Source organism: Triturus cristatus, chromosome 10 (genome assembly GCF_964204655.1).
Source record: "Triturus cristatus chromosome 10, aTriCri1.1, whole genome shotgun sequence".
In the NCBI taxonomy this organism is placed as follows: domain Eukaryota; kingdom Metazoa; phylum Chordata; class Amphibia; order Caudata; family Salamandridae; genus Triturus; species Triturus cristatus.
The window spans coordinates 216,247,206-216,273,606 of NC_140593.1; the positions used below are offsets into that span (position 1 = coordinate 216,247,206).

Below are 26,401 nucleotides of genomic sequence, written 5' to 3' on the forward strand. Positions count from 1 at the left end.
GGACACTGCCTCTGAGAATGACTATAAATCCCGACCATCACGAGTATATACAATTCGACCTCATAGATGCCCCTCAGTTTCGTCTTATCCTAGGAGTGCCGTGGTTGACCGTACATGATCCTGAAATCAGCTGGGCCGAGCGCACTGTGAAGTTGGCTTCAGTGTATTGCCAAGAACATTGTAAACATCAAGACAGCGGGGGTGCAGATGGTGAAGAATCACCGGCCACTTATTTAGCGATTGCCTGCGCGCAGGAGCCGGATCGTTGCTCTGTGGAAATGTGGATTTTCCTGATCAGTTATGTCCCCTATCTTGGACCCCAACGGTTCTATATGCATGTTACAAGTACATGTATGTTCCCTCCAGTTCCAGTTTCTAAGACGCAAACATATGTGTGTCTACCGTCGACATGTTCTCTGTCAGATCCGCCATCACAGGGCTGGATATTCGATTCCTAAGTATGAAAGGCCACCGACTTTATATGGCTAAGTTACTTCATTTTTACAGTTCAGGCAAGTAGGCCCGATTCTGTCCTCAAGCCTTTCCCTGCTCTCTGTCTCTGACAGCTTCAGCTTGAGCTCGCATCTGTATCCATGAACTTTGTCCTACTCCCTGTGCAGCTAATGGTGCCTGCCTCGGCCAGTTTTCGCCTGTCTGCCAAGAAGTTGTATTTCACCTTCGAATTATCTATTTTGCTCTCCAGCCGATGCATTCCTGTCCAGTGATTTAGGTAAACATTTCCTTTAGCTCACAAGCAAAGGACTCAGCCTTTCCGTCCTCCTGCAAGTGATTCATAGCCCTGTTGCCATGGAAAGTTTTCTATCCCTCGCATCTCATATAGACACTTAGACGCTTGTACACGTACACAGTCAGTATAGAATAGATTCTGTCCGAGAGTCTCTTCCTTGTGGATAACATAGTTCTTTAAACATAGGATGTTAGATATGATTTGGGATTAGGTTGACTTGACCCCCAGACTTCTCGTCTCCACATGTAGAGCTAAATGTCAAGTCCCCTTCACCCCCTAGTTGCACGTCAATTACACGTCATGCTGCCGCGCGCGCATCTATGCCAAGTATTATCTTATAGATCCACCTATGTCTGATAATTCTAACCAATCATGTTTCTTTTATTCCTTATTACGCCTAGTTTCGATTATGTCACTGTTTTGTCACTTTTCTTATCAAATGTTACGCCTTCTACATTCGTTTCATTGTAATGTACTTATTATAAAAATACATGTCTGTTAATAAATTATTGTACTTCACTTCCTGAACCCTCGTGGTGACGGAACCTGAAGGCCGCGACTCGAGTCGGCCATTTTGAATGGAATAAAGCCCATTAGAAAACCTCTTATACCACGGATTCTGCCTCTTGTTATTTTGAGCTATTTACTTTATTTTAAGATTCCGTATGAAATTCAGTCCGGTATTTTTATTTACCACATAATGGCGCCCGAATAGGGACACTTTCTCATCTCACGCGCCGGCGGTGCGTTGCAGGCCCGGTCTCCTGCCACAGCTGGACGGACCATAAACGCGTACCAGCAGGATTTCCTGTAAGCTCCCTCCGGTCAAGCGGGGGCGACTGAGGCTGCGATCAACCCAGACGAGGCGGTGAGAAGTGCGAAGTATCCCGACCAGAGCCTAGCTGAGAGAGCAAGATCCGAGGTATACAGAGGCCCACCAGGTTTTCCGAAATCCCGACGTCCAGAGGGTCCGATGTCCGCAGTTATCGAGTCCAGTCCATTCTCTGAGGCCTTCCGTTTCAAGGAGCTACTCGGTGAGTACCATCGCCGGGGAGGCGTGTTGACGCGCACATAGGTTGTGCCGGTCAAGACGGATTTGGGTACACAAATCCGGTCTGCACTGTTTAGCAGTGTATATGTACTGTTTAGCAGTATATCAAGTATTCCGAAGTATTCAGTTATTGTCAAGAATTCAGCGTGGTGATTAGTTAGGCAGACTGTCATCATTGTCGATCATTGTTATAATGTTTAATGTTTAATGTTTAAAGTATTCAGAAATGTCTTGCATATTGTGGTATGAATGACTGTTCATTGTTCACTGTTCATTTATGGTGTTTTTCGTATTAAGAAAATTCAAGAGTAAGTATCAGATCAGTTGTCAATATGCCGCTCTTCTCGAAGTTAAGACAGATTACTACCAGAAAAGGGGTGCTTGAAGAAGCAGTTCCTATTCCTCCTAGGGACACCCCAGGGCATTTCATGTACCATAAGCATGGCTTAGATGCCATATTGTTTCTTGATCTATGGGTAGATTATACCAAAGGATTACCGGAAAGTCAAAGGTGGCCCATAGCGGGAACCTGGGATGCAGAGTGCATCATGAAAGTGGAGGAAGAGTTATGGAAAAGAAAGGTCAGACAGTCACAGAAAGACGCTGTTGAGTTATGGCGTAAAGAATCTCATAGACGAACAGAAAAAGCACGTAGACAAGAAGAGAGGAGTAAAGAAAGTTCAAATAAAGTTCAAGAAAATCTATTAATTGAGGAAGGTATCCGAGTGAAATCAGAACAAGTGAATAGACAAAGAAATGCTCTTATGAATGGTATGTATCCCCTTCTAGCCGAAGGACTACCTAAGGCTGCTCCAGAGATACCAAAAGACTTGCCACCCCCATTATTTCCAATTAAGGTACATCCAAAGGGGCATCCCAGAACCGCAGAAGATGTTTTTCTTTCCTCATATCTAGACGATGCAGCTCCCGAGTATGCTAACGCCGCACCACATAGACCATCTGGCAGAGGGGTTCAACGTCAGGATCAGGTATCTGTCCCCGTGCAACAGCAAGTTCCGACACAAGCGTCGGCAAGCACATCTGTTTCCGCATCTGTCTCCGCAGTCGATCCTATAGGGGTATCGACACCCATAGTTGCTGTGTCACGTTCAACGAATCCATTCACACCCGACGCCCCAGATGGGGCCACGGGAGGTGCTAGCAGTACCTTTACACCACCCAGAATAAATAAACTTGTTTTTCAAGAGTCAGCGCATTCACGTACACCTAAATTCGTAAATGAACGTACGCTTAAGGAACTCCTTGTAAATTGTAGATATGACCCCGTGGTCGGTAAACAGGACGAAATGGTCCTGGCATCATTACGTATCAGGCGAGCCGCAGAGTATTTAGCAAGGTTACCAGGGATGACTACGCATCTAGATAACATATATCATTTTGTTCAAACAGGACGAGATCCAGGATGTATTAACAGAGCTATGGAATTCCAGAAAGTAGAAATACAGGGGGAACTGTTACGTTTCCTCATAAACTGTGTGATCAGAAATCAAGATCGTCCGGGGGTAGACCCGAATGCAATGCTTATTCTTACAAAATGGAGTCAGAATATATCGGAAGGGAGACACGATAAGCAAAATTGTATAATAGCCATGTGCCGAAAAATACGTAAAGAAATAGAGCGTATTCATGAAGAGAGATTGGGAACAGACGAGTTTGAGCAAGATGAAGTGTCCGAATCAGGGAATTCCGCAAGACAGTCAGAGACAATAGCCTATGTAGGCAAAGGAAGATACTGTGAAAATACTAGATGTTTTTCTGATCCCATACACTCTGTATGTCCAAATAATAGCAGAACGTATCCGACGCCTGTAATAAATCTGAAGTCTCCTGAACATTTGTTTCAAGCCGCAGATAAAATACTACGAGAACGAAGAGGTTATCACCTCCTCGATTCCATGGATGAGCAAGAATTAGCCAGATCAGCCGTTCACTGGATTGACAGTCCTGAAAAATACGGTGATGAGACCGTAGCACACACGTTTTTTAACCTCAGTACAGATGAACAACGTTTAGCTGGAATATATATGATTCAGCAACTCCTCATATTATATAAGAGCCAACATGCTGACCCTGGTCCTTTACCTGATATATTAACGGAACTACTCACGAACAGATGGAGAGGTTCTAGTAACAAGCTAATTAAAGAGATATTAGTGTCACGTAAACAGTATGTCCTTTTTGTAAGTCCGGATTCTCTCTCGCTGCCCCACAGAGAAAGAGCGCCGTACTATATGGATAGACAAAATCCCCTACGAGAAGTGCACCCAATAAAAGGCGAAGACAATGAGTTTCACCGTGTATTTGTTTACACACCCATATCAAAAATGGAATTATTAGAAATGAAAAAAGTAGTACCTAGTCATGACAAAGACCCAGCGGGTTTCCACCGAGAAATTAAAGACATGTTACTGATGGGAGAGTACACCTTTCCTGATATTATGACGATATTAAAGGTGCTTTTGCCTGCTGGCATATATGAAAAACTGAAAGAAAAAGAGTGGGAAGTGGGAGACCAAAAGATAGACTGGACAGCATTAGCAGAGGAAGAAAGGGGCCGAGCTGCAGGTTCAGGGCTCGGGGATAAAGTTAAACTATTACCAGGTTTACTAGTACAGGTACTGCCACGTTTATTAACTACAAAAAAGGAAGATTGGGGTGCAATCACAGCCTGTAAACAAAAGCAAGATGAAGACACAAGCGATTATTATGCTCGATTTGAAAAATGTTTTGGTATAAATAGTGGTATAAAAGCAAGTAGTGACTCATATCCACATTTATTTGTGACAAAATTAGTGGAAAATGCATTGCCTCCAGTGAAGAATAGAATATTGAAATTCGAGAGTACCTGGCAAAGTAACACTCCGTCGCAAATGCTACAAATGTTACAGTATCATCACAATAGAATTAGGGATGAACAAGAACACGAGCATAGACGCATGAAGGATACAAAAATGAAAATGCTAGTTTCTCAGACAGTACCAGCAGATGGTCACAAAAAGGGTGTGACACATTCTGGTGATTCTGCAGTTCCTGTAAAAGGAACCTGCAATTACTGTAAACAACTAGGCCATTATGTACACGATTGTCCAGTCCTGAAACGTAATATAGCTACAGGTATTGCAAAAGAGAGACCACGATTAGTTAGACAAGATCAGAATGAACAAGGAGCTATGCAGCATGGACAGTCCATGCCAGTTCAGCAACAGTCTATGCCAGCCTCACAGCAACCCATACAGTTTGTGCCAGCTGCACCACCGTTGCCTGCTACTGCCACACAAACCACAACACGACAAATGTATCAGACTGCACAGTATGAATACCCTGAGTATCAGCGTTACGCATGAACCAGCCTAGAGAGGGAAGTTGACTTACCGCTTATCGAGATTCCGGTAGATCAAGAAGGACCTTATGTACATAGTGAATTATTAGGTCAAGATAGAAAATTCTTACTCGATACAGGGGCAAGTCGAACAACCATAAAACGTAGTGAAGTTCCAGGGGCACCCCTCTCAGGCTCTCAAAATGTTTCCCTTGGTTTTTCAGGAAAACCTATTGTTAATGAAGTATCACAGCCTCTACCACTTACGATAGGACCTTTGACACGAACTACAGATTTATTGCTTACTAAATCATGCCCAGAAAATCTGTTAGGAATTAAAACTCTGAAAGCACTAGGAGCCATAATATGTTGTTCTCCGGAAGGAGTAAGGTTGTTTTTACGTGATTTTAAAGGTCACTATGTGTCCAGAGACATGGATCCCCGACTACAGACTTTACCAGTACATCTATGGGCACAAGGCCCTACGGATGTTGGCTGCATGAACATTACACCCTATCGAGTTACATTGAAAGCAGGAGTGGTACTACCACGAATGCGACAATACAAGTTACCGCATGATGCTGTAGTGGCTTTGTTGAAAATCATTGATGAGCTAATTGCCCAGGGAGTAGTTGTAGAAACAGACTCCAATGTATGTAATTCACCGATAATTCCGATTCTTAAACGAACTGATCCTACTGCCCCACCAGTGTACCGATTGGTTATTGATTTGCGTGAACTAAACAAGTGTATTGTACCACAATTCCCTGTGGTCCCTGATATATCATCATTGTTGACAGCAATTGATTCCGAAGCAACATTCTTTACTGTAATTGATCTCAAGAATGCCTTTTTCAGCGTCCCAATAGATCCGGAAAGCCAATACTTGTTCGGATTCAGTTTAAATGGGCGCAGCTTTAAATTCTCACGCGCTCCTCAAGGATTTACAGAAAGCCCCAGCATCTACAGCCAAGCATTGAAACGAGAACTTGACAGTATCCACATGCCAGTCAATACTGCACTGCTTCAATATGTCGATGATCTGCTGATCACCGCGAGAAGCGAGCCAGAATGTGAAAAAGCTTCTCTGACAGTTTTACATTTCCTAGCCGACAAGGGGCACAAGGTGTCCCCTTCTAAGCTGCAATTTTGTGTTCAGCGAGTTATTTATCTTGGTCACTCGCTGTCCAAGGAGGGAAGGCAGCTTACACCAGATCGCATCCAGTTAATTGCTAACATGTCAATACCCCAGACACAAAAGGAGGTGCGAGCTTTCATAGGCCTCACTTCATATTGTAGGCAGTGGATCCCTCAGTACGCATTTCTAGCAAAACCACTCATTCAGTTAACCACACAGGAGGCAGCCACATCGACTGTTCTCCCTTGGACTCAGGAACATACACAAGCTTTTGAAAGCCTAAAGGAAGCTTTATGTCAAGCACCTGTTTTAGCAACACCATGTTATAGCAAACCTTTTACACTCTTTGTTACAGAACGCGAAGGTACTGCCTTGTCAGTACTCACTCAGGATCAAGCAGGATCATGCAAGCCATGTGCTTATTTTTCCAGTACATTAGATCCCGTAGCTCAGGCTTTGCCTGCATGCCTGAAATCAGTGGCAGCGACAGCTTTAGCAATCAGACAAAGCGATGCCATAGTATTAGGACACCCATTGACAGTTCAAGTACCACATGCAGTAGAGGTTCTTGTGAACCGAACACAAACACAACACTTGACCATAGCAAGACTTACCGGTTATGAACTGACATTGTTTCAACCACACATAGAGATCCGACGGTGTAATACATTGAATCCTGCTACGCTATTACCTGTAATTGGAACAGACCCACTAGCTCATGATTGTGTTGAAATCATTGAAATAAAGACGAAACCTAGACAAGACTTGACAGACGTTCCATTGTTAGATCCAGACCTGACGTTGTATGTAGACGGATCATGCATGAGAGCAAGTACAGGAGATTTAGTGGCCGCGTATGCAGTCACAACAGACACTGAAGTTATTGAGACACATTGTATAGATACTCTGTCAGCCCAAGCAGCAGAACTTATTGCTCTAACGCAAGCCTGTATTCAAGCCACAAATAAGAAAGTTAATGTATACACTGACTCACGTTATGCATTCGGAGTTGTACACGACTTCGGCGTGCTATGGCGAGAGAGAGGTTATTTAACGTCCCATGGTGCCCACATTCAGCACGGACCCCTCATTCATGCTTTGTTAGACGCAATACATCTACCCACTGCTATATCGATTATGAAATGTAAAGCACACACGAAGGTTACTGATACCATTTCTCAAGGCAATGATTTAGCTGACAGAACAGCTAAACAGACTGCTCAGAATCGCACATTAGACATGACAAAGCCAATAGTTCAGACACCAACACAGTGTATGACAATTAAGGATCCCGCACTTGACGTAATTGACATACAGACACATGCCACAGCAGAAGAAATAAAGAAGTGGACTGAACTAGGAGGGATCCAGACAGATCAAGGGTGGATGACGAAGGAGAAATCTGTATGGTTTCTCCCTGATTCCATGGTTCAAGCCATTATAGCTACAGTTCACAGTCCAGCACATTTAGGAGAGAAGGCTATGCTAGACAGCATTCAGCACATTTGGTTCAACAAACATTTACGAGCAGCAGCTAAACAAAAAGTTCGTACCTGTATGATATGTTGTCAGTTTAATCCAGGAAAGAGTGTTCCCGTAGAGCAGGGTGGATTTCAGCCTCCTGACCATCCTTTTGAAGTCCTCCAGATGGATTATATTCAGATGGAACGTTGTCGAGGATTCAAATATGTTCTTGTAGTTGTCTGCGCTCTCTCCCGTTGGACAGAGGCGTATCCCGTATCAGATTACACTGCCCCGACTACTGCCAAACAGCTAGTTCGAGAATTCTTCCCACGGTACGGTTTACCACGTGTTGTATATTCAGATAACGGTCAGCCTTTCTCATCCGAATTAATGAAACATGTCTCACTCTTGTTGGGATATCAGTGGAAATTCCACTGTGTCCGACACCCCGAGGCAGCAGGTCTCGTAGAAAGACATAACCAGACACTGAAAATCAGACTGTCCAAAATATGTAGAGAGAAAGGTGTCGACTGGATAGTAGCATTACCAGTTGCACTCTTTTACATGAGAATGGTAGCACACTCTAGAACAGGGCTATCCCCGTATGAGGTGATCTTTGGTAGACCACCGAATATGTGGGGGACGCCTATACCACGCAAAATAACTGACATTGACTGTAACATGCTGACAGATTACTTGGCTTCCTTGATGTCTGCACTACAATCTTCTCGTTCACAGGTAGCTGCAGCCTTTCCCGACAACACTGAGGCGAAACCCCATGACGTTGTTCCGGGTAATCTTGTCTTTGTGAGAAATTTCGACAGGAAAAGTCAATTGGAGCCCAGGTGGAAAGCACCCAAGTTGGTCATGTTGACCACAAGAACAGCCGTGAAGATCGAGGGACGTAAAGGGTGGATTCATTCAAGTCACGTCAAAAAATTTCATGGACTACCTTCAGATATAGACACTGTGCCCTGCACTCCCTCACAGACTGATTCAAAACTTCCTTTTGTTGAACAGAATGACTCTCAGTGCTATAAATTAAAGCTTAGGCCCAAACAGTCGAGCAATTTGATTGTTTAAGTCCTCTCCAAGGTGAAGCGGTTGAATTGTCTCCGACATGTATCCCTTGGACCTGAGTAGAGAAAATACTCGAGAAATGTTGAAACGACAGGCGTATTGTAAATCACTGCGTAGCTACTGTATGAGGACATTATTAATTTTGTTTTTATTGAGTATTTTAGTAATTATTACGAGTGTGATTTTGCACATATATCATCCTATCTCTAGACATGTTTATAATGTTGCTGCAGAACATTCTTTTAGTGACCTACCGCCACATGAATTATCTTATAGACTTGCGCTGCGCAATAACACCTTCATTAGTATGTTACATCATTCCCATCAGACTAGTAATGCGACCAATTGTTGGGTGTGTGGCCGACTTCCTCCCTATCAGAATAACAAAGGAGTTCTGCCTTTCTTTCCACATCCATTCACACACAATGGCTCCTGTGGAGCATGGTTTAGTTTATTAAATTCCATAGACCCAGACACAGCAGTTTATCAACAACATTGGATATGGGGAAATCTGAATCTAGTTTTATTCAAAGTCTGTCACCCTAATAAGGAGGGTCACCCCAGTAGAACAGGAACTGATTTAGAAAATGAAGTGTATAAATTAGGTAATTTTACGCCTAATCTTATGATTCTGAATGTCAAATCCGAAGTTGAACTAATTCTGCCCACTATGTCAGTATTTCCAGTTAAGGGTGAATTATGTGTAAGAAAAGTTGGTTCCATACATATGGGCCATAGCCAATGCGTTACTACAGTAGAATATAGTGATCAAGGTAAATCTTCATTTAGAGCTTCTCGCCATTCTTACTTCATATGTGGTCAGACGGCATATATGCGTCTGCCTCTAGATTGGGATGGTACCTGTTACATAGCATTCCTTTTGCCACCTGTTTTCCTAGCTCCCCCTGATTATTATCGAAATGTTCATTTAGTACACAATAGAGAGCAAAGAGATCTCCCAGTTGTCGATTATACTGAGACAGCATGGGACAAGTATGTAGATTTCAATAAAGGTATCTTTCCCTATATAGGTACAATATCAAATAGTAAGCTGATACGCAGACTCACCAAGACTCTTGAAGCTGTAGTAAACGAGACTATAGCCGCCCTAGGCAATCTGACAGAGGAACAATCAGTGATGAGAATTGTTGTTCTCCAGAATCGTCTTGTCCTTGACGTCATCCTGGCCGATAGGGGCGGAGCTTGCAGGGTCATCGGATCCAGCTGCTGCATATTCATACCAGAAAATTCGCCATCCGTATATAAAGCTATAACACGCCTTCATAAGATTGTAAGCCAGATACACGAAAATCCAGGCACTTGGACGTGGTCCGGGTGGTTTTGGAGTGTGATATCAGCCTGGGGATGGAGAGTTTTATCCTTCCTAGGTATTGGCCTTCTTATGCTCTTCAGTTGTTGTTTATGCCTGCAAGGTGGACCAGCGATTTGTGGTCTGTGTGCCACATCATGCATTCCACATCACAGGTCCCGTTCAGAATGCCGGAAGGAAGAAGAAATGATGCTCCATGAGCAAATCAATGGAATGATGAAGATTGATGTCTCGTGAAGGGCAAGAAGGGGACAAGGAGGGAATGTGGAAATGTGGATTTTCCTGATCAGTTATGTCCCCTATCTTGGACCCCAACGGTTCTATATGCATGTTACAAGTACATGTATGTTCCCTCCAGTTCCAGTTTCTAAGACGCAAACATATGTGTGTCTACCGTCGACATGTTCTCTGTCAGATCCGCCATCACAGGGCTGGATATTCGATTCCTAAGTATGAAAGGCCACCGACTTTATATGGCTAAGTTACTTCATTTTTACAGTTCAGGCAAGTAGGCCCGATTCTGTCCTCAAGCCTTTCCCTGCTCTCTGTCTCTGACAGCTTCAGCTTGAGCTCGCATCTGTATCCATGAACTTTGTCCTACTCCCTGTGCAGCTAATGGTGCCTGCCTCGGCCAGTTTTCGCCTGTCTGCCAAGAAGTTGTATTTCACCTTCGAATTATCTATTTTGCTCTCCAGCCGATGCATTCCTGTCCAGTGATTTAGGTAAACATTTCCTTTAGCTCACAAGCAAAGGACTCAGCCTTTCCGTCCTCCTGCAAGTGATTCATAGCCCTGTTGCCATGGAAAGTTTTCTATCCCTCGCATCTCATATAGACACTTAGACGCTTGTACACGTACACAGTCAGTATAGAATAGATTCTGTCCGAGAGTCTCTTCCTTGTGGATAACATAGTTCTTTAAACATAGGATGTTAGATATGATTTGGGATTAGGTTGACTTGACCCCCAGACTTCTCGTCTCCACATGTAGAGCTAAATGTCAAGTCCCCTTCACCCCCTAGTTGCACGTCAATTACACGTCATGCTGCCGCGCGCGCATCTATGCCAAGTATTATCTTATAGATCCACCTATGTCTGATAATTCTAACCAATCATGTTTCTTTTATTCCTTATTACGCCTAGTTTCGATTATGTCACTGTTTTGTCACTTTTCTTATCAAATGTTACGCCTTCTACATTCGTTTCATTGTAATGTACTTATTATAAAAATACATGTCTGTTAATAAATTATTGTACTTCACTTCCTGAACCCTCGTGGTGACGGAACCTGAAGGCCGCGACTCGAGTCGGCCATTTTGAATGGAATAAAGCCCATTAGAAAACCTCTTATACCACGGATTCTGCCTCTTGTTATTTTGAGCTATTTACTTTATTTTAAGATTCCGTATGAAATTCAGTCCGGTATTTTTATTTACCACAGCTCCATTAACCTGCCTGATGAGTACCGCATGTATCACGATCTATTCAATAAACAAAAGGCAACTACTCTCCCGCCTCATCGAGAGTACGATTGCCGCATTGAACTGATACCTGGAGCACCCATTCCATGCAGCAGAGTGTACTCATTGACGGAACCCGAAACACTGTATCTCAAGAAATATCTCGAGGACAATCTGGCATCCGGATTCATCAGACAGTCTCCACCTCTCCCGCCTCTTCACCTCTTTTCTTCATTCCGAAGAAGGACTGCAAAGAATTGAGGACGTGTATAGACTACCGCGCCTTGAATAGGATAACCATCAAGAACCGGTACCCACTTCCTCTTATACCGGTGTTGTTGGACCAGTTAAAAGGGGCGAGATATTTCACCAAGCTTGACCTCCGCGGAGCATACCACCTTGTCCGAGTTCGCAAAGGAGATGAGTGGAAGACCGCCTTCAGAACCAAGTTCAGGCTCTTCGAGTATAGGGTGATGCCCTTCGGGCTCTGCAACGCCCCGGCGGCCTTCCAATTTTTCAAGGATGAGGTACTGCGGGGTTATCTGGATACCTTCTGTGTGGTATACATTGATGATATCCTGATTCATTCAACAACCTACCAGGAACACCTAATCCATGTTAAGACTGTGTTAGAGAGATTACAACAACATTCTTTATATGCTAAGCTGGAGAAATGCCTTTTTCATGTTCAGGAGGTCGCATTTTTGGGATACATCATCAACGCCCAAGGATTTCAAATGGAAACCTCTAAGGTAGAAGCCATCACTCAATGGCCCACTCCCCAGAATATCAAGGCCGTGCAAAGCTTTCTCGGTTTTGCCAACTTTTATCGGCGCTTTATTCAAGACTTTTCAAAGGTGATCCGCCCCATCTCCGGATTACTACGAAAGAATGTTCCTTTCAGATGGGGAGAGGAGGCAGCGCGATCCTTCCAGGAGTTGAAGGATAAATTCACTCAAGCCCCCATCCTACGACATCCTGATACTAAGCTCCCTTTCATATTGGAAATGGACGCTTCACAACACGCCGTGGGAGGGGTACTATGTAGGAGAGTAGGGTCTGCAATCCTATGATCACCCAGATTTTTTGCTTTTGCTTCATTGGTTTACGACTTTCCCCGGCTGTGGGCCTGCCAATCAGACCCACAGCCTAGCTGTTCTCTCTCGAAATTAACACACATGTACATTAGGTGCATCCACCAATTGGAACTGGGCCGCCTTGTCAGTCCCTGTCTCAGCATACCACAGGTATCCAGGGCATCGGTGTACCCAGGGCCTACCAGGGGCTGCAGCATGTATTATGCCACCCCTGGAATGGCCGCCCAAATCTGACACAACTGGCTGCACGACAGCTGGGGCAACGTGGTGTAATCACCCGTTGCTGTAGGTGTAGTATTCCTACACCTAACCCTAAAATGGACACATGGATTCCTATCAGTCACTCCTATGGCAGGCCTTATCAATCCTGAAGGCAGAGTGCAGGGAAGCATGTGGGACGGTGCTCTGGTGCGAGCTGAGCCCGTTGACGGCTTGCGGAACCAAGTCCTAATAGCCGTTCCATGGTGACGCGGGCCAACTACTTTTAAATGCATTATAATCCTTGCGGTTATTTGCTAACTTTGGCATCGCATCACCTACACATGTCGAGTAAGGTGTCATACGAATTGGAATACGAACCCCTCGCCAGTTCTGGCGACGGGGTTAGCGTTCCCCCCTTTTAGAGGGGCACGACATGGAAGTAACCTTGAACCCCGGTTAAAGTTGACTCAAGCCTCAGCATCACGAAATGGAATGCTGCCACCAGACACAAGTCTGTCCTCCTGCTGCTGGGAGACCTTCCAGCGAGGGGAGCTTGGACAAAGGGTTTCCTGTCGAGGGTGGTGTTAGCACCATCCCAGACAGGGTTTGTGTATCCCAGGTAGGCAGGGCTGAAAGGAAGGTGATTGCCAGTGGCACCCCGGTGCTCACTGTGCATAGCCCGGCTCAAACCAGTTTCGGGGGCACACCAGCCCCTGAGCTGGGGCGAAGCCGGACAAAGGAGAGGGGTGTAACCACCCCCCTCCTGGCTCCACCCATAGGTAGAACCTAGTCACGGGCCAGCCCCTTTTCTTAGAATAAAGGTAGGAGCGAGTCCCCTTCCCAAATTGGATAATTCTGAATCTTGAACTACTTTCTACAAAAGGAACTCTTGACTATTTCTGAAGACTCTCCCTTGTGGCTAAGGAGTAGCCACCCTGCACCAGCAGGCACCACCTAAGCGCTTGCGGTTTGCTGTAAGTCTCTCCTACGGATCAAGACTGCCCAGCTCGACGAGACCCGAGTTCCCTGCCATCTCTGACCTTTTACCTCCCTCATCAGCCCAGCTGAGAGCCGTAGGTGTGACGAGACTTGCGGGATCGGCCATCTTCAGAACCTGCACGACGCTTATCTAGCACGCCCACCGAGGGACCCTCGAGTGAGTGCACCTAGGGTTTGAGAAGCCCTAACCTTGAGCAGCTCCAGCACCGAAGTCTGCCTCCCCAGCATCCACGAGATCTGCGTGGGGGCCCTTCCGCTCCTTGCTGTTCACCGCGTTGTTCGACCACTCGCCGACCGGCTTGTGGCCCTCTTCACGACGCACCACGATTGTTTCATCACTAGTCTGGTTGCTCCAGACTGGCTCTTGCTCCCCTTCAACAGAGGAGTACCACGGACCCTCCTGGTCCACTCCAGACGCCATCTTGACTCCACCGCGTGGGTTTGCCACTGCCAAGATCCGCTGCCCCATTCCTGGGCCCAGCATCATCGACAGCAGATACCTTCGTGGGACAGCTCGCCCTCCATCCTGGTCGCCGCCGCGCCTCCTGGTCCGAGGAACAGCCGAGTCCGACGTCATCCACTCACCTGGTCGAGGTGACTTCAGCCGGTACCCTCCTGGTGCCCACACGATCGCTGGCTAGCGGTTGAGAACTGAGTCCCCTCTGCTTTCAGGTTTCCTTCAACACCGATCCAGGCTTGGATCTCGCTGAACATCGACACTGGTCGCCTGCCAGCAACTCTTCTTTCAGGCTCCTGAGACTACAACGAGGACTTCCGACATCTTGCCGAACCTTCCACCGCCGCAGCCTCTGGGCTAGGTAACTCGAGCATTTCGGTGCTCCATCGCAGGTTCGCTTTACAAGTGTCCAGTTCCTTTTTCGTTTAGTCCCACTGATCGGATCACTCCGGAATCAGTAACTTTAGACTTTCTAACTTCTCCCCTTCCACTTGCAGTGTAATGGTTTCGTGCCCTCGGGCATTTGTGTAAATTGTGCAACCAGAAGTATTTTCCTAAGAGTTTTGTATTGTGCTTAGCTCCCTGACTCATAAAGAGCCAGGGTAGTCTTGTTATAAATAAATATCCTTTATTTTCATAACAACTTGTGTGGTGTCCTTTCACTTGGTGTTCAAGGGGTATATGTGATGGTAAACAGCTGGCTTAACACGCCCTCTAGAGTTTAGCCTAAGACTGCTCGCATCCACGCTACTAGGATAGCTGGTCTATAAGGTTGACTTACAACCAATCATCAATAAGGGTTGTTTGGAATGATACACAGTGATCACTAGAATAGTGAGCACTACATATCAGGCCAACTTCTCACATACTATCCCAGCGTCATCCGGACACTGGACAAATACATCCTGTCGCGTTCTATTCCCGAAAACTTACTCCGTGTGAAGTAAATTACACCATCTCGGACAAGGAACTCCATAGAGACCTTCCACAACTGCCTGCGGGAGACATCAAGATGGCTGAAGAACAATTCTCTTCAGTTTAATGCAGGGAAAACTGAGGTGCTTTTCAATAGTGGCTCGAGGATTCCCTGTTCGTTTCCTAGCAACTTCTGGCCCCTGGAAACAGCCTCTAATGTACAGCCTGTAGACTCGGTCCGTAACTTGGGGGTCATGCTTGATCACAAGCTCAGCATGGAGACACATGTCCAGAAAACCTCTGCCTGCTGCTTTGCCATCCTGCGTTCCCTAAGGAAAGTTCTGCCCCTCTTGCCCACCAAGGTGCGCGCCCAAATAGTTAGATGCACCATCTTGAGCAGGTTGGACTACTGCAATGCCCTCCTGTTAGGGGCCCCGGAGTACCTATTAGACAGGCTCCAAAGAGTCCAATCTGCGGCTGCAAAACTAGCCCTGGGGCTTCCGAGGAGATCCCATGGACCATCCGCCTTGGCACAATTGCACTGGCTCCCTCTTAGACAGAGAGTGCAATTTAAGGCCCTATGTATTGTTTTTAGGGCCCTCCATGGCTCTGGCCCAGTCCCTCTTCAATCTAAGTTTACGTGGTACGTCCCTACTAGACTACTCCGATCTTCAGATGCTAAACTGGTGATCATTCCCAGTTTCAAGAAGGTCAGATCCGGAGGTAGATCTTTTGAGGTCACCGCCGCTAGACTTTGGAACACCCTTCCCAATGAGATCAGACAAACTGATGAACTTTTACCTTTTAGAAAAAGGTCAACACTTGGCTTTTCCCTGGCTAGCCTTTCGTCCTCTTTGTCCCTTTTTCCTCCTCAGACTCTGTCAGCGCCAGGATGCCTGTAATTGGCGACAGTTCGCGCTCTATAAGATCCTAAATAATAATAATAATAATAATAATAGCTATAAAAAGAGCATGTGAGGAATGGCGACACTACCTCTTGGGGGCGCAGCACACGGTAGAGATCTACACAGATCATAGGAATCTGTTGTTTCTGAAGACAGCCAGAGCCCTGACCCCTCGCCAATTGCGATGGACCTTGTTCTTCTCGGACTACGATTTCGTCATTAAATACCGGCCTGGACCCCAAAACGGGAAGGCAGATGCCCTTTCTCGCTTGGGAGAATCGGATAACACCATCTCTCAGAACTTAGATCCGCCACCGCGTATAGTCACTGAGAACAGGCAACCCAGACCCACAATAGCACTTCTCACCTCCTCCGACTTCCTCGAAGATGTGAAGGTGTCTTTAGCAGAGGTAGACGTGCAAACCTGGATTCAAGAAGAACCTGAAATCAGGACGGAAGTAGAGGAGTTGGCATATCGCTACCAAGCGCTGTACATCCCTCATCCTAGGCAGCAGAAGCAGGTTCTGCAATGGGCTCACGACTCTGTTTTGGGAGGACATCTCGGAACCTATAAGACCATCGCGTGTGTGGAACGGTCGTTTTGGTGGCCAGGCCTGCGAAAAGACATCCAGGAATACGTTAAGAATTGTGCCATTTGTGTGCAAGGCAAAGCCATACATGTGAAACCTGCAGGACTACTCCGGTCCTTGCCTATTCCCCCACGACCTTGGCACACAATATCAATGGATTTTATTGTCGAAATACCCCCCAGCGAAGGGAAGACAGTGATATTGGTGCTGATCGACCATTTAACAAAGATGGGTCACTTCATTGCATTGGGACGGTTACCCACATCACAGGAACTGGCAGGGGTTTTTCTACAACATGTGGTCCGTGCTCATGGGATTCCGAATGTCTTAATCACTGATAGGGGCACACAATTCACCTCCCGTTTTTGGAAAGCTCTCTGCAAAACATTGGACATCGATGCACGTCTCTCTTCTAGTTACCACCCCCAAACTGATGGCAAAACTGAACGCCTAAATCAAACCATGGAACAATATCTCCGCTGTTTTTCTTTGCAAAATGCTATACACTGGCCTACCTTGTTATGGATGGCGGAGTTCGCATATAATAACGCCACACATGCCACTTTGGGTTGATCTCCGTTCTATTGTAATTATGGTCACCACCCCAACATGCTCCCGTTTGAATGGCCAGTCCAATCCCCTGTACCCAGCATACACGAACACCATGCACACCTTCGGGCAGTGTTAACAGAAGCTAAACAGAACCTAGCAGACGCCCAGGCCACTCAAAAGACCTATGCAGATAGAAAAAGAACAAGAGAACCCGAGTATCAGGTGGGGGACAAGGTTTGGCTGTCTACAAAAAATCTACACTTAAGGGGAGTGAATAAATTCAAACCAAGATTTGTGGGGCCCTATAGCATAGAAGAAATCATAAACCCTGTAGCCCTGCGACTGTCATTGCCTAGTGCATGGAAACTTCACCCCGTCTTCCATGTCTCCCTACTTCAACCATGTCTCTTCAGCACTAGATTAACAGAAAAACCGCAACCCTTAGAAATAGAGGGTCAGGAAGAGTATGAGGTGCGAGAAGTTCTGGATTCCAAGTTAGTCCGGGGGAGGGTGAAATATCTAGTGGACTGGAAAGGCTTTGGGGTGGAAGAGAGAACCTGGGAACCGGAGGAGCATTTGCATTGTCCAGAGCTGGTGGCACGGTTTCATGAGGAAAACCCAGGTAAACCAGGCCGACCGCCGAGTCGTCGGTCCTTGAGAAGGGGTACTGTAGCAATCACCAGTAGTCTCACCCCCAAACGTACCTATTACCAGGAAACAACAGGAAGGGTCTCCGCGTTTCCCCGAGGTCAGGGGTTCCCGAACTACAATTCCCTGCATGCACTGGGACGTGCCCGATGACCCTTTCTACATAAGCACTTCCGCGGGAAGCGGAAGGTGCTTGTCAATCCTAGAGTTAACGGATGTTCGAGGCGGAAGGTGTTCCCCGCCGGATTCCAGCGAGAAGCCTTTCCGCAGCCATCCCTGTGACGGGCCGAGTCCCGCGTCCCTGTGGAAACCAGCCTGGATCATCGGCAGGAAGAGACGCGAGTCCCGCGTCCCAGTGGAAGCAAGCCTGAGTCAGCGGCGGGTAAGAGATGCCGGGGTATCCGGAGGAGGCTCAGGCATATCTGGTGAGCCAAGAGCGTGAGTTGTCAACAAAACTTTATTGCAACTGGCGGAGACCTTGTTATTTCCCGGACTACCAGCTCCCCGTTACCCTGACATTGCGAGGATTGTTTACCGCAGTCACAGACACTAGTGCCTCATAGCCGTCCTGCCTCGCATATCTGAACTATTCTTCCCGAACTCCCGAGGAGAGAATACTCGTTTGTTTATTTTTGAACCCTCTTTATCACTGTGACGGTGCACTCACGGAGGGGCTCTCGAAGGGGCTCATTCATTAAGTCTCGGACCGAGCGGGTGTGAGAGAGTATCACATCCCGAGGAAGTCAGGGGCTGGCCTACGCACATTCCTCGAGGGGTCAGTTCCTATTCGTGACCTAGCACTGTGGTGACTGTGGGGTACCCCGAGTAGGGGTGTTTACGGAGTGAGGCATTCAAGAGGGAGTCGGAGTGTTCCTTAGGATTAGAGGTAATTCCAAGACACCATCTTTCTGGTGGGTAGGCATAGGTTCTGTACTTTCACTATAGGAGAGATCACTTGTTTACCTGCTGTTCCAAGAGGAGGTTACATCCCCGACATCCCTGCTGAAGGGTTCCTATCCCTGGCCTCATCTATTTTACGTTATCCACTTCCCTTTTTCCCACGGGCCTTATCCCACGCAGCTAGGTTGCCTTCCTCTGCTGGGGATTACGTTTTAGGGAATCAGGGACTTACTCATCTACCATCGTCTCTTCTGGAGTCTGCTATACAGGTTAGTGGCGTATGATTGGCTTGGGCGCTACTGACAACCTGGCATACCTGACACATACATTCACCCCAGTACAGAGATCTGGGCCTAAATCCATCGTTTTTTTGCTCGCCATGCCATTCCAGTTTGGCCGCAGCCATATGCAAATCAGTCTTGACCCTTTGCCCAATGGGAACAGTCCAGCCCGAACTGCCAGGCCAGGTCCTCCATGGACTGGAAACAAGCATCCTAGGACCGGTTTCGGGGTTTCACCCCTCTTCAGCCAGGATAGCATGATTCCAGTGGCATGGAGAGCACAGGACTCACGTCTGAGCATACCCGTCTCACTCGGGTGGCAAATGCAAAAAGAACTATTGATGGACAGAATGCAGAACAATATCCTACATTCACCCCAGTACAGACATCTGGGCCTAAATCCATCGTTTTTTTGCTCGCCATGCTATTCCAGTTTGGACCCAGCCATATGCAAATCAGTCTTGACCTTGTGGCCAATGGGAACAGTCCAGCCCGAACTGCCAGGCCAGGTCCTCCCTGGTCTGGAAACAAGCATCCTAGGACCGGTTTTGGGGTTTCACCCCTCTTCAGCCAGGATAGCATGATTCCAGTGGCATGGAGAGCACGGGACTCACGTCTGAGCATACCCGTCCCACTCGGGTGGCAAATGCAAAAGAACTATTGATGGACAGAATGCAGAACAATGTCCTACATTCACCCCAGTACAGACATCTGGGCCTAAATCCATAATTTTTTGGCTCACCATGCCATTCCAGTTTGGACCCAGCCATATGCAAATCAGTCTGGACCCTGTGCCCAATGGGAACAGTCCAGCCCGAACTGCCAGGCCAGGTCCTCCCTGGACTGGAAACAAGCATCCTAGGACCGGTTTCGGGGTTTCACCCCTCTTCAGCCAGGATAGTATGATTCCAGTGGCATGGAGAGCACAGGACTCACGTCTGAGCATACCCGTCCCACTCGGGGTGGCAAATGCAAAAAGAACTATTGATGGACAGAATGCAGAACAATGTCATACATTCACCCCAGTACAGAGATCTGGGCCTAAATCCATCGTTTTTTTGCTCGCCATGCCATTCCAGTTTGGACCCAGCCATATGCAAATCAGTCTTGACCCTGTGCCCAATGGGAACAGTCCAGCCCGAACTGCCAGGCCAGGTCCTCCCAGGACTGGAAACAAGCATCCTAGGACCGGTTTCGGGGATTCACCCCTCTTCAGCCAGGATAGCATGATTCCAGTGGCATGGAGAGCACGGGACTCACGTCTGAGCATACCCGTCCCACTCGGGGTGGCAAATGCAAAAAGAACTATTGATGGACAGAATGCCGAACAATGTCATACATTCACCCCAGTACAGACATCTGGGCCTAAATCCATCGTTTTTTAGCTCGCCATGCCATTCCAGTTTGGACCCAGTCATATGCAAATCAGTCTTGACCTTGTGCCCAATGGGAACAGTCCAGCCCGAACTACCAGGCCAGGTCCTCCCTGGACTGGAAACAAGCATTCTAGGACTGGTTTCGGGGTTTCACCCCTCTTCAGCCAGGATAGCATGATTCCAGTGGCATGGAGAGCACGGGACTCACGTCTGAGCATACCCGTCCCACTCGGGGTGGCAAATGCAAAAAGAACTATTGATGGACAGAATGCAGTACAATGTCATACATTCACCCCAGTACAGACATCTGGGCCTAAATCCATCGTTTTTTAGCTTGCCATGCCATTCCAGTTTGGACCCAGTCATATGCAAATCAGTCTTGACCTTGTGCCCAATGGGAACAGTCCAGCCCGAACTACCAGGCCAGGTCCTCCCTGGACTGGAAACAAGCATTCTAGGACTGGTTTCGGGGTTTCACCCCTCTTCAGCCAGGATAGCATGATTCCAGTGGCATGGAGAGCACAGGACTCACGTCTGAGAATACCCGTCCCAACCGTCCCACATGGACCCCCATGAGCAACAGCACTGCCATGAAAGCACATGGCCCCTCTAGAGGCACCATTTCCTCGGAGGTGGGGATGGGGGGGTTCATCAAAGAGACTGCACATATGGCACTGCCATTGATGCCCACGTAGGGCCAAGCACATAGTAAGTACCACAGCAGCGCTTGTTTTCGTGTTCAACAAGCGGCAGGGCAAATGGTACCGCAGGGCAGGCTGGCAGTACACCTGTGTCATGGGGCAGGTGAAAGGTTTCCACCGGGCAGTAATGAGGCCTTGTTTTGCTTATATGCACCAAGATGCTACTTAATAATTAGGGATTACTTTTAAGTAATGCATAACGCCACAGGTTTGCCATTGACTTGCATTTTAAATAATAATAATTACTATCATTAGTACTTAATATGCTAACGTAAAAAAACATGAAAAACTGAGTTGGTCACGTGGCTGTTCGAATTTGTGACCTACTGGTAACACAAAATCCAATTTGTGACCTATTGGTAACTCAAAATCCAATTTGTGACCTACTGGTAGCACAAAATCCAAAACTATCTGTAGGGGAAGTCTAGAAAAACAGCATCCATGCACATTATGAGCCTCAGTCTGTGCTTGTTCACTGAGCAATCTGCCAGTCCCATAAAACAGTACAAACCCCTTTGCCTCACTTTCCCACCCACCCCACCCTCTGAGTCAACTAGACTGGTCACTGCTTGAAAATGAACATACGATCACGTGGTCTTATGTACTATGCAGAGAGAAGGTCCTTCAACTCGTTAAAGACACACAGAAAAAGGAATGTGTTCGGAGATTCATGTAAATTCTGTACCCAAAGAAACAAGCTGCGTACCTCGCGTTAAAAGTGGGAGGGTTGAGGGGAGTGTGGCCAAGAGCAACCTAAGCGTTTCCCTTGCGGGAGCGAGCCAGGGGCACCATATGTTTGCAAGTTAATTACAAACGTATGGTGTCAAAGCTCGCTCCCGCAAGGGAATCGCCGATGTGCACGCGTTGCCATTGAAAGCAATGCAACGCGTGCACGTTTTTAGGGCGAAAAGCGAATCGATTTCAAAAGGTCTATTTGCCTTTGCTGCACATGTGTGCTGCGTAGGCGAGACCTAAAAAGTACTTCTGAAAGGGATGCAAATGGCACCTGCGTATCCTCAAAAAGTAATTGGGCAATGCCCTGCGGAAGGCCTAAACACCGGAAGAGCCATGACGCATGCATGCCCTTGACGAATGGGGAGACCTAAAAATGGCGCGATAATGACGGTCTATGGGAAGCACTAGGAAGCCAAAGGGTGGGACTTTAAGCCCAGAAGTAGATACAGCATGTCTCGGTTCAAGACAGCGCATGTGTGCAGTCTAGAACCGAGACCTAAACACATTGGCATCAGAAACTGTTGCTGCTAGGTTTTCCTTTTACAGTTAGGGAGCCTATGAAGCAAACCCTGCCACCCGGGTTATGTTTTTGGTGTTCTGAAATATGTCCCCTAGTGAATGATTCCTTCACATCTTGAAGACTAGACAGCTAATCAATACATAAATTCCCTGAAAACAACCTCCAACTTTTTATATTGAAAACAAATATGTCTGCACAGATCAGCCAGGCTAGTGGAAGCCTGAATTGTATATACCAGGTTAGCACAAAATAGCTACAAAACATAAAATATATCAACAATGACAGGCCAGAAAATGCCTGGCGCCTTTTTTTTACTGCTATAATCCCCAGATGGATTATAATACCCCAGGATGGTACAAAACATCACGCGCTATCCTGCGATGAGTCAATCCACAACCCTCGGCATTGATTTTGAAATTATTCATTTTGCGGATTCTATTTCAGCATTCTGCCGATTTGAAGAGGCGATTCCCAGGTCATGCATATAAAAATGATGAATCGGTGACAGAATATGCATTTGCAAGGTGACATGAAGGTCGACTGGTGTCGGTGACTCCATGTTAAATTGTCAATGTTATTATATTTGATAGGCAGCGAAATAATCCAAGAGAATTTCACTAGTCCTAGTTCTTTCATTAGAAGCAAGGGGCCGATTCCCGCCATAAACTTGCCAACATTGTGAAATGTTATTGTCTGAGCGCATCATAAATATGTGTCCACGTCCACAGAAGGAAAAAAAATGGTCGCTCTACTTACATTGCGTTTCATCACTGTTGTCGCCACACTGATCAGTAAAGTCGCAGACATTATCCGGAGGAACAGACGAGCCAGTTCTGCACCTAAATCCATCGGTTCCGACTGCAGGAAGTGCGGCCATGGATGCGAGCAGGCATGAAGCCAGCATCAGCAGGGAGGCCCCCTGGGTCGGAGACGGCGTGAGGCGCACATCAGTCATCTTGGGCAGGTTTCTCACCCGCTCAGGGTCAATCTATCAGTCCGTGATTTTCCTGCAAATGTCATGGCACCTGCCCATCCGCATTATTCCGTGTGGGATCCCTACTCCAATGTGAAATTATGTCTTACAATCCTGTTTTATCTCAAACGGGTGTGGCTTGGATAATAATTAACTGGGTCATAATAAGGGCCAGAGAGTCGGTGATTTTCTGAGCAACCCTCTGGAGATAAAGGCCCGTGATACCTCCCTGTGACTAGCAGAGGCCTCTGATAACAGATTTACATAAACAGACTGGGATCATCAGGAGGCAAGGGGCAGTGTTTATCTTAATTACCCTTTCTACATGTTCATAAAGTTATCTTGTTTCTGGTTTCCATGACTCAGGAAGTAACAGCACAAGGAGAAAAGATGCAGCAAACTTTCGGTGTTAAGATTTTCATTTTGTGTTATGTTATGCACATTTGTAGAGCGCACTATCACTCAGGACCATGTCCTAGTGCTGAGGAGGTGTGAGTCTAGCCACACCCAGGTGTAATGTTTGGGCCTCAGGCCCATATGGTGAGGAGTAACCGACACGGACACTGGATAGTCTGGTGCAGTAACTGGCCCAGGGTCACCTGACGGGTGACGCCTGTGAGGGGTGGGTGAATAGTGTAGGTTACATCAGAGGCGAAACACTAGAACGTTACCAGCCAGACACTACATCCCTCCCAAATTTTAATAAAGAGAAGCAAACAAAAGTCTAACCTGGAAGAAAACAAATGAACAACAAAACAGCACCAAATGAGTCTCTTCAGGCCGTCAGCCAGGCAGCGCAGGAACTTTGGACCGCATGGTCAGGATGCTTTCATCCGCCTTGGCGATGTTCTTTAAACTGGCCTGGTCTCGCGGTGTTGGAGTCTATGTACAAGATTCCAGTATTGGTGCATCTGGAGCTGTGGTGAAATCCACTCTGGAAGCTCTCTCAGGCACTCGGGATCCGGTGCACGACAAAACCTGCCGCTGTTGGAGATGAACTCTGTGAGTGAGGCCTTCCCTTGGAGGCAACGTGCTTGATGGTCTTCCTCACTCCTGACTGCCGATCAACATCGACTTGACTCTCTCGCCTGGACTTCTCTCTCACGGGTGCCTCCTGAAGGGCTTTCCGGCCGGGCCGCCATGGGACCGTGTGGACTGTGCGGGCTTTGTGTAAGCCACGTAAAGGCGTCGCTGAGAAACTGCCAACAGGACTCACAGCCAAGTCGCTCATGTAGCCGCCGAGGGTGGTGTCTCCGTCTAGATGTTCTCGCCGTCAGGACTCAGGTTTCATGCCTTCCTCTGATGGTCTTTGGGTGGCCAGTCTTAGACTGTGACCTCCATGCTTCCCGTGCCTGTCGTGGAGCTGCTGCAGATGCATCTCTCCTATTCGGAGTCCCCTCTCACAGGAACTCCATCGAGGCCCTTGCCCCTGGATTGCCACGTGACCGTTTGGGCTGTGCAGGCCTTTGCGAAGGCCGCGCTTAGGGGTCGCTGCGGAACTCCCAACAGGGCCACGGCCAAGTCTTGTGTAATGCCAAGGGTGGATATTCCAATGGCCGGGTATGCTCGACTTCGGCAGGCTGTAGGTTGACGGGGGCACACAGAAAGTTCCTGGGTGGCTCGCCTCGTTAAACTCCGGTTATCTGGAGTGTGGGGATTCACTCTGGTGGTGCGATGCTCCTTGGGATGATGCACCTGGACGATGATGACAAGATAGTGATTTATCTTCAGTTAGGCAACAGGCGGTGATCTATTGTCTTAGGTGACCTTGTGGAGTGAGGAGGACTAGAGGGACTTGGTGGCCTCTTGCAGTTGTCTTCCAGCAGGTGCACTTGTGAGGCGTGGTGCTATCGATACCAAACAGCCGGTGACAGGTGAGAGGACGGACGAACTGTGAAGAGTGGGGCCTGGATGCAGATCGTGCTTGCTAGTGGCTTACGGTTGGTCCTCCCGCGAAGCTGTCTCCAGCGACGTCTCTGCATCGCGGTGGCTGGCTTGTGCTGATGAACACCTTCCCCAGTGCTGGCACAAGTCTTCTGTCCTGTCGCTTTTCTCTGTTCCTTCTTGCGTGCTTGTGTTGGTGGGTTGTCCTGTGGTGTTGCGCCACTGTTCCTTCTTCCTTCATGGAGTGGCATCATGCCACGCTCTTGTCCAACTTCCGACCAGGTCTTCACTTGGATGTGGCGTTCTGCCACCTTTCTCATGTTTGCGCCACATGGACATCTCGCTGGTCAGGTCGTTTTTATGACGGTCTTTCCTTTTCTGCGGACCTGTCGCAGGCCTGTCCTGTCAGTAGGACTTGCATGTTCCTCTTGGGGACTTTCACTGGCGCCATCTTCCTGCTCAGGGATTTCTCAGTGTTCTTCTTCTCTTCGCTCGAGGGCCTTATGCTTGCGCCTCGAGGCTGCGCCGTTGTGGCGCCTGCTTCTCCCTTCCGGTGTGCTTGTCTGGACTGGTCACTTTGTGTGACGTGCTCCTTGCTTGCTGTGCGACGTGACTTCCGGTCACCTGTTGCCATGTTGTCGGAGCGCCTGTTGCTGTGGCGGCCTGCCACATGGAGTGCGCGACTCCTCTCTTGCCTGTCATGGGTCACCACCAACTCTGTCTTGAGGCAGTGTGAGGGAGGACACTCTGTTTTGCCTTTGGCCCACTGAGGGGCTTCGCTGAGGTGATGGAGATGTGGATGCTCTCCTTCCTGCGTTCAGCAGTGCTTCTTCATTGAGATGTCTCTATCTCCTGGGCACCTGCCCGTGCTGTCAGGTTCGCTGGCGCGGCCTTCTGCGCGCCTCTGACTTAGCGCGCTCTGTCTTCTACTTGGGCGTTCTCTTCGGGCACCTGGCGAGCCTGTGTTGTAGCTTGCGGTTGTGTCCGGACACCAGTGGGAGCGAGTGCTGTGATCTCTCCTCTGGCGGTGGCGTTGGGCAGCCACATGTGGTGCGTGC

The 26,401-nt window shown here is 47.6% G+C and overlaps 1 protein-coding gene across 4 annotated transcripts in view; it reads right to left on the reverse strand.

Moving 5' to 3' along the window:
• The window catches only part of MALRD1 (MAM and LDL receptor class A domain containing 1), a 2,533,556-nt gene extending 2,509,931 nt beyond the window's left edge, over positions 1–23,625 (reverse strand). For 3 of the 4 annotated variants that reach the window (XM_085630827.1, XM_085630826.1, XM_085630824.1), the window contains exon 1: positions 23,243–23,598. In XM_085630827.1, coding sequence (XP_085486953.1) covers positions 23,243–23,441 — 199 coding nt within the window. In that variant the 5' untranslated portion in view covers positions 23,442–23,598. Of the gene's footprint in view, positions 1–23,242 lie in introns of all 4 variants that reach the window. The other variant, XM_085630825.1, reaches the window with a different exon arrangement.
• Between the last annotated feature and the right edge of the window lie 2,776 nt (positions 23,626–26,401).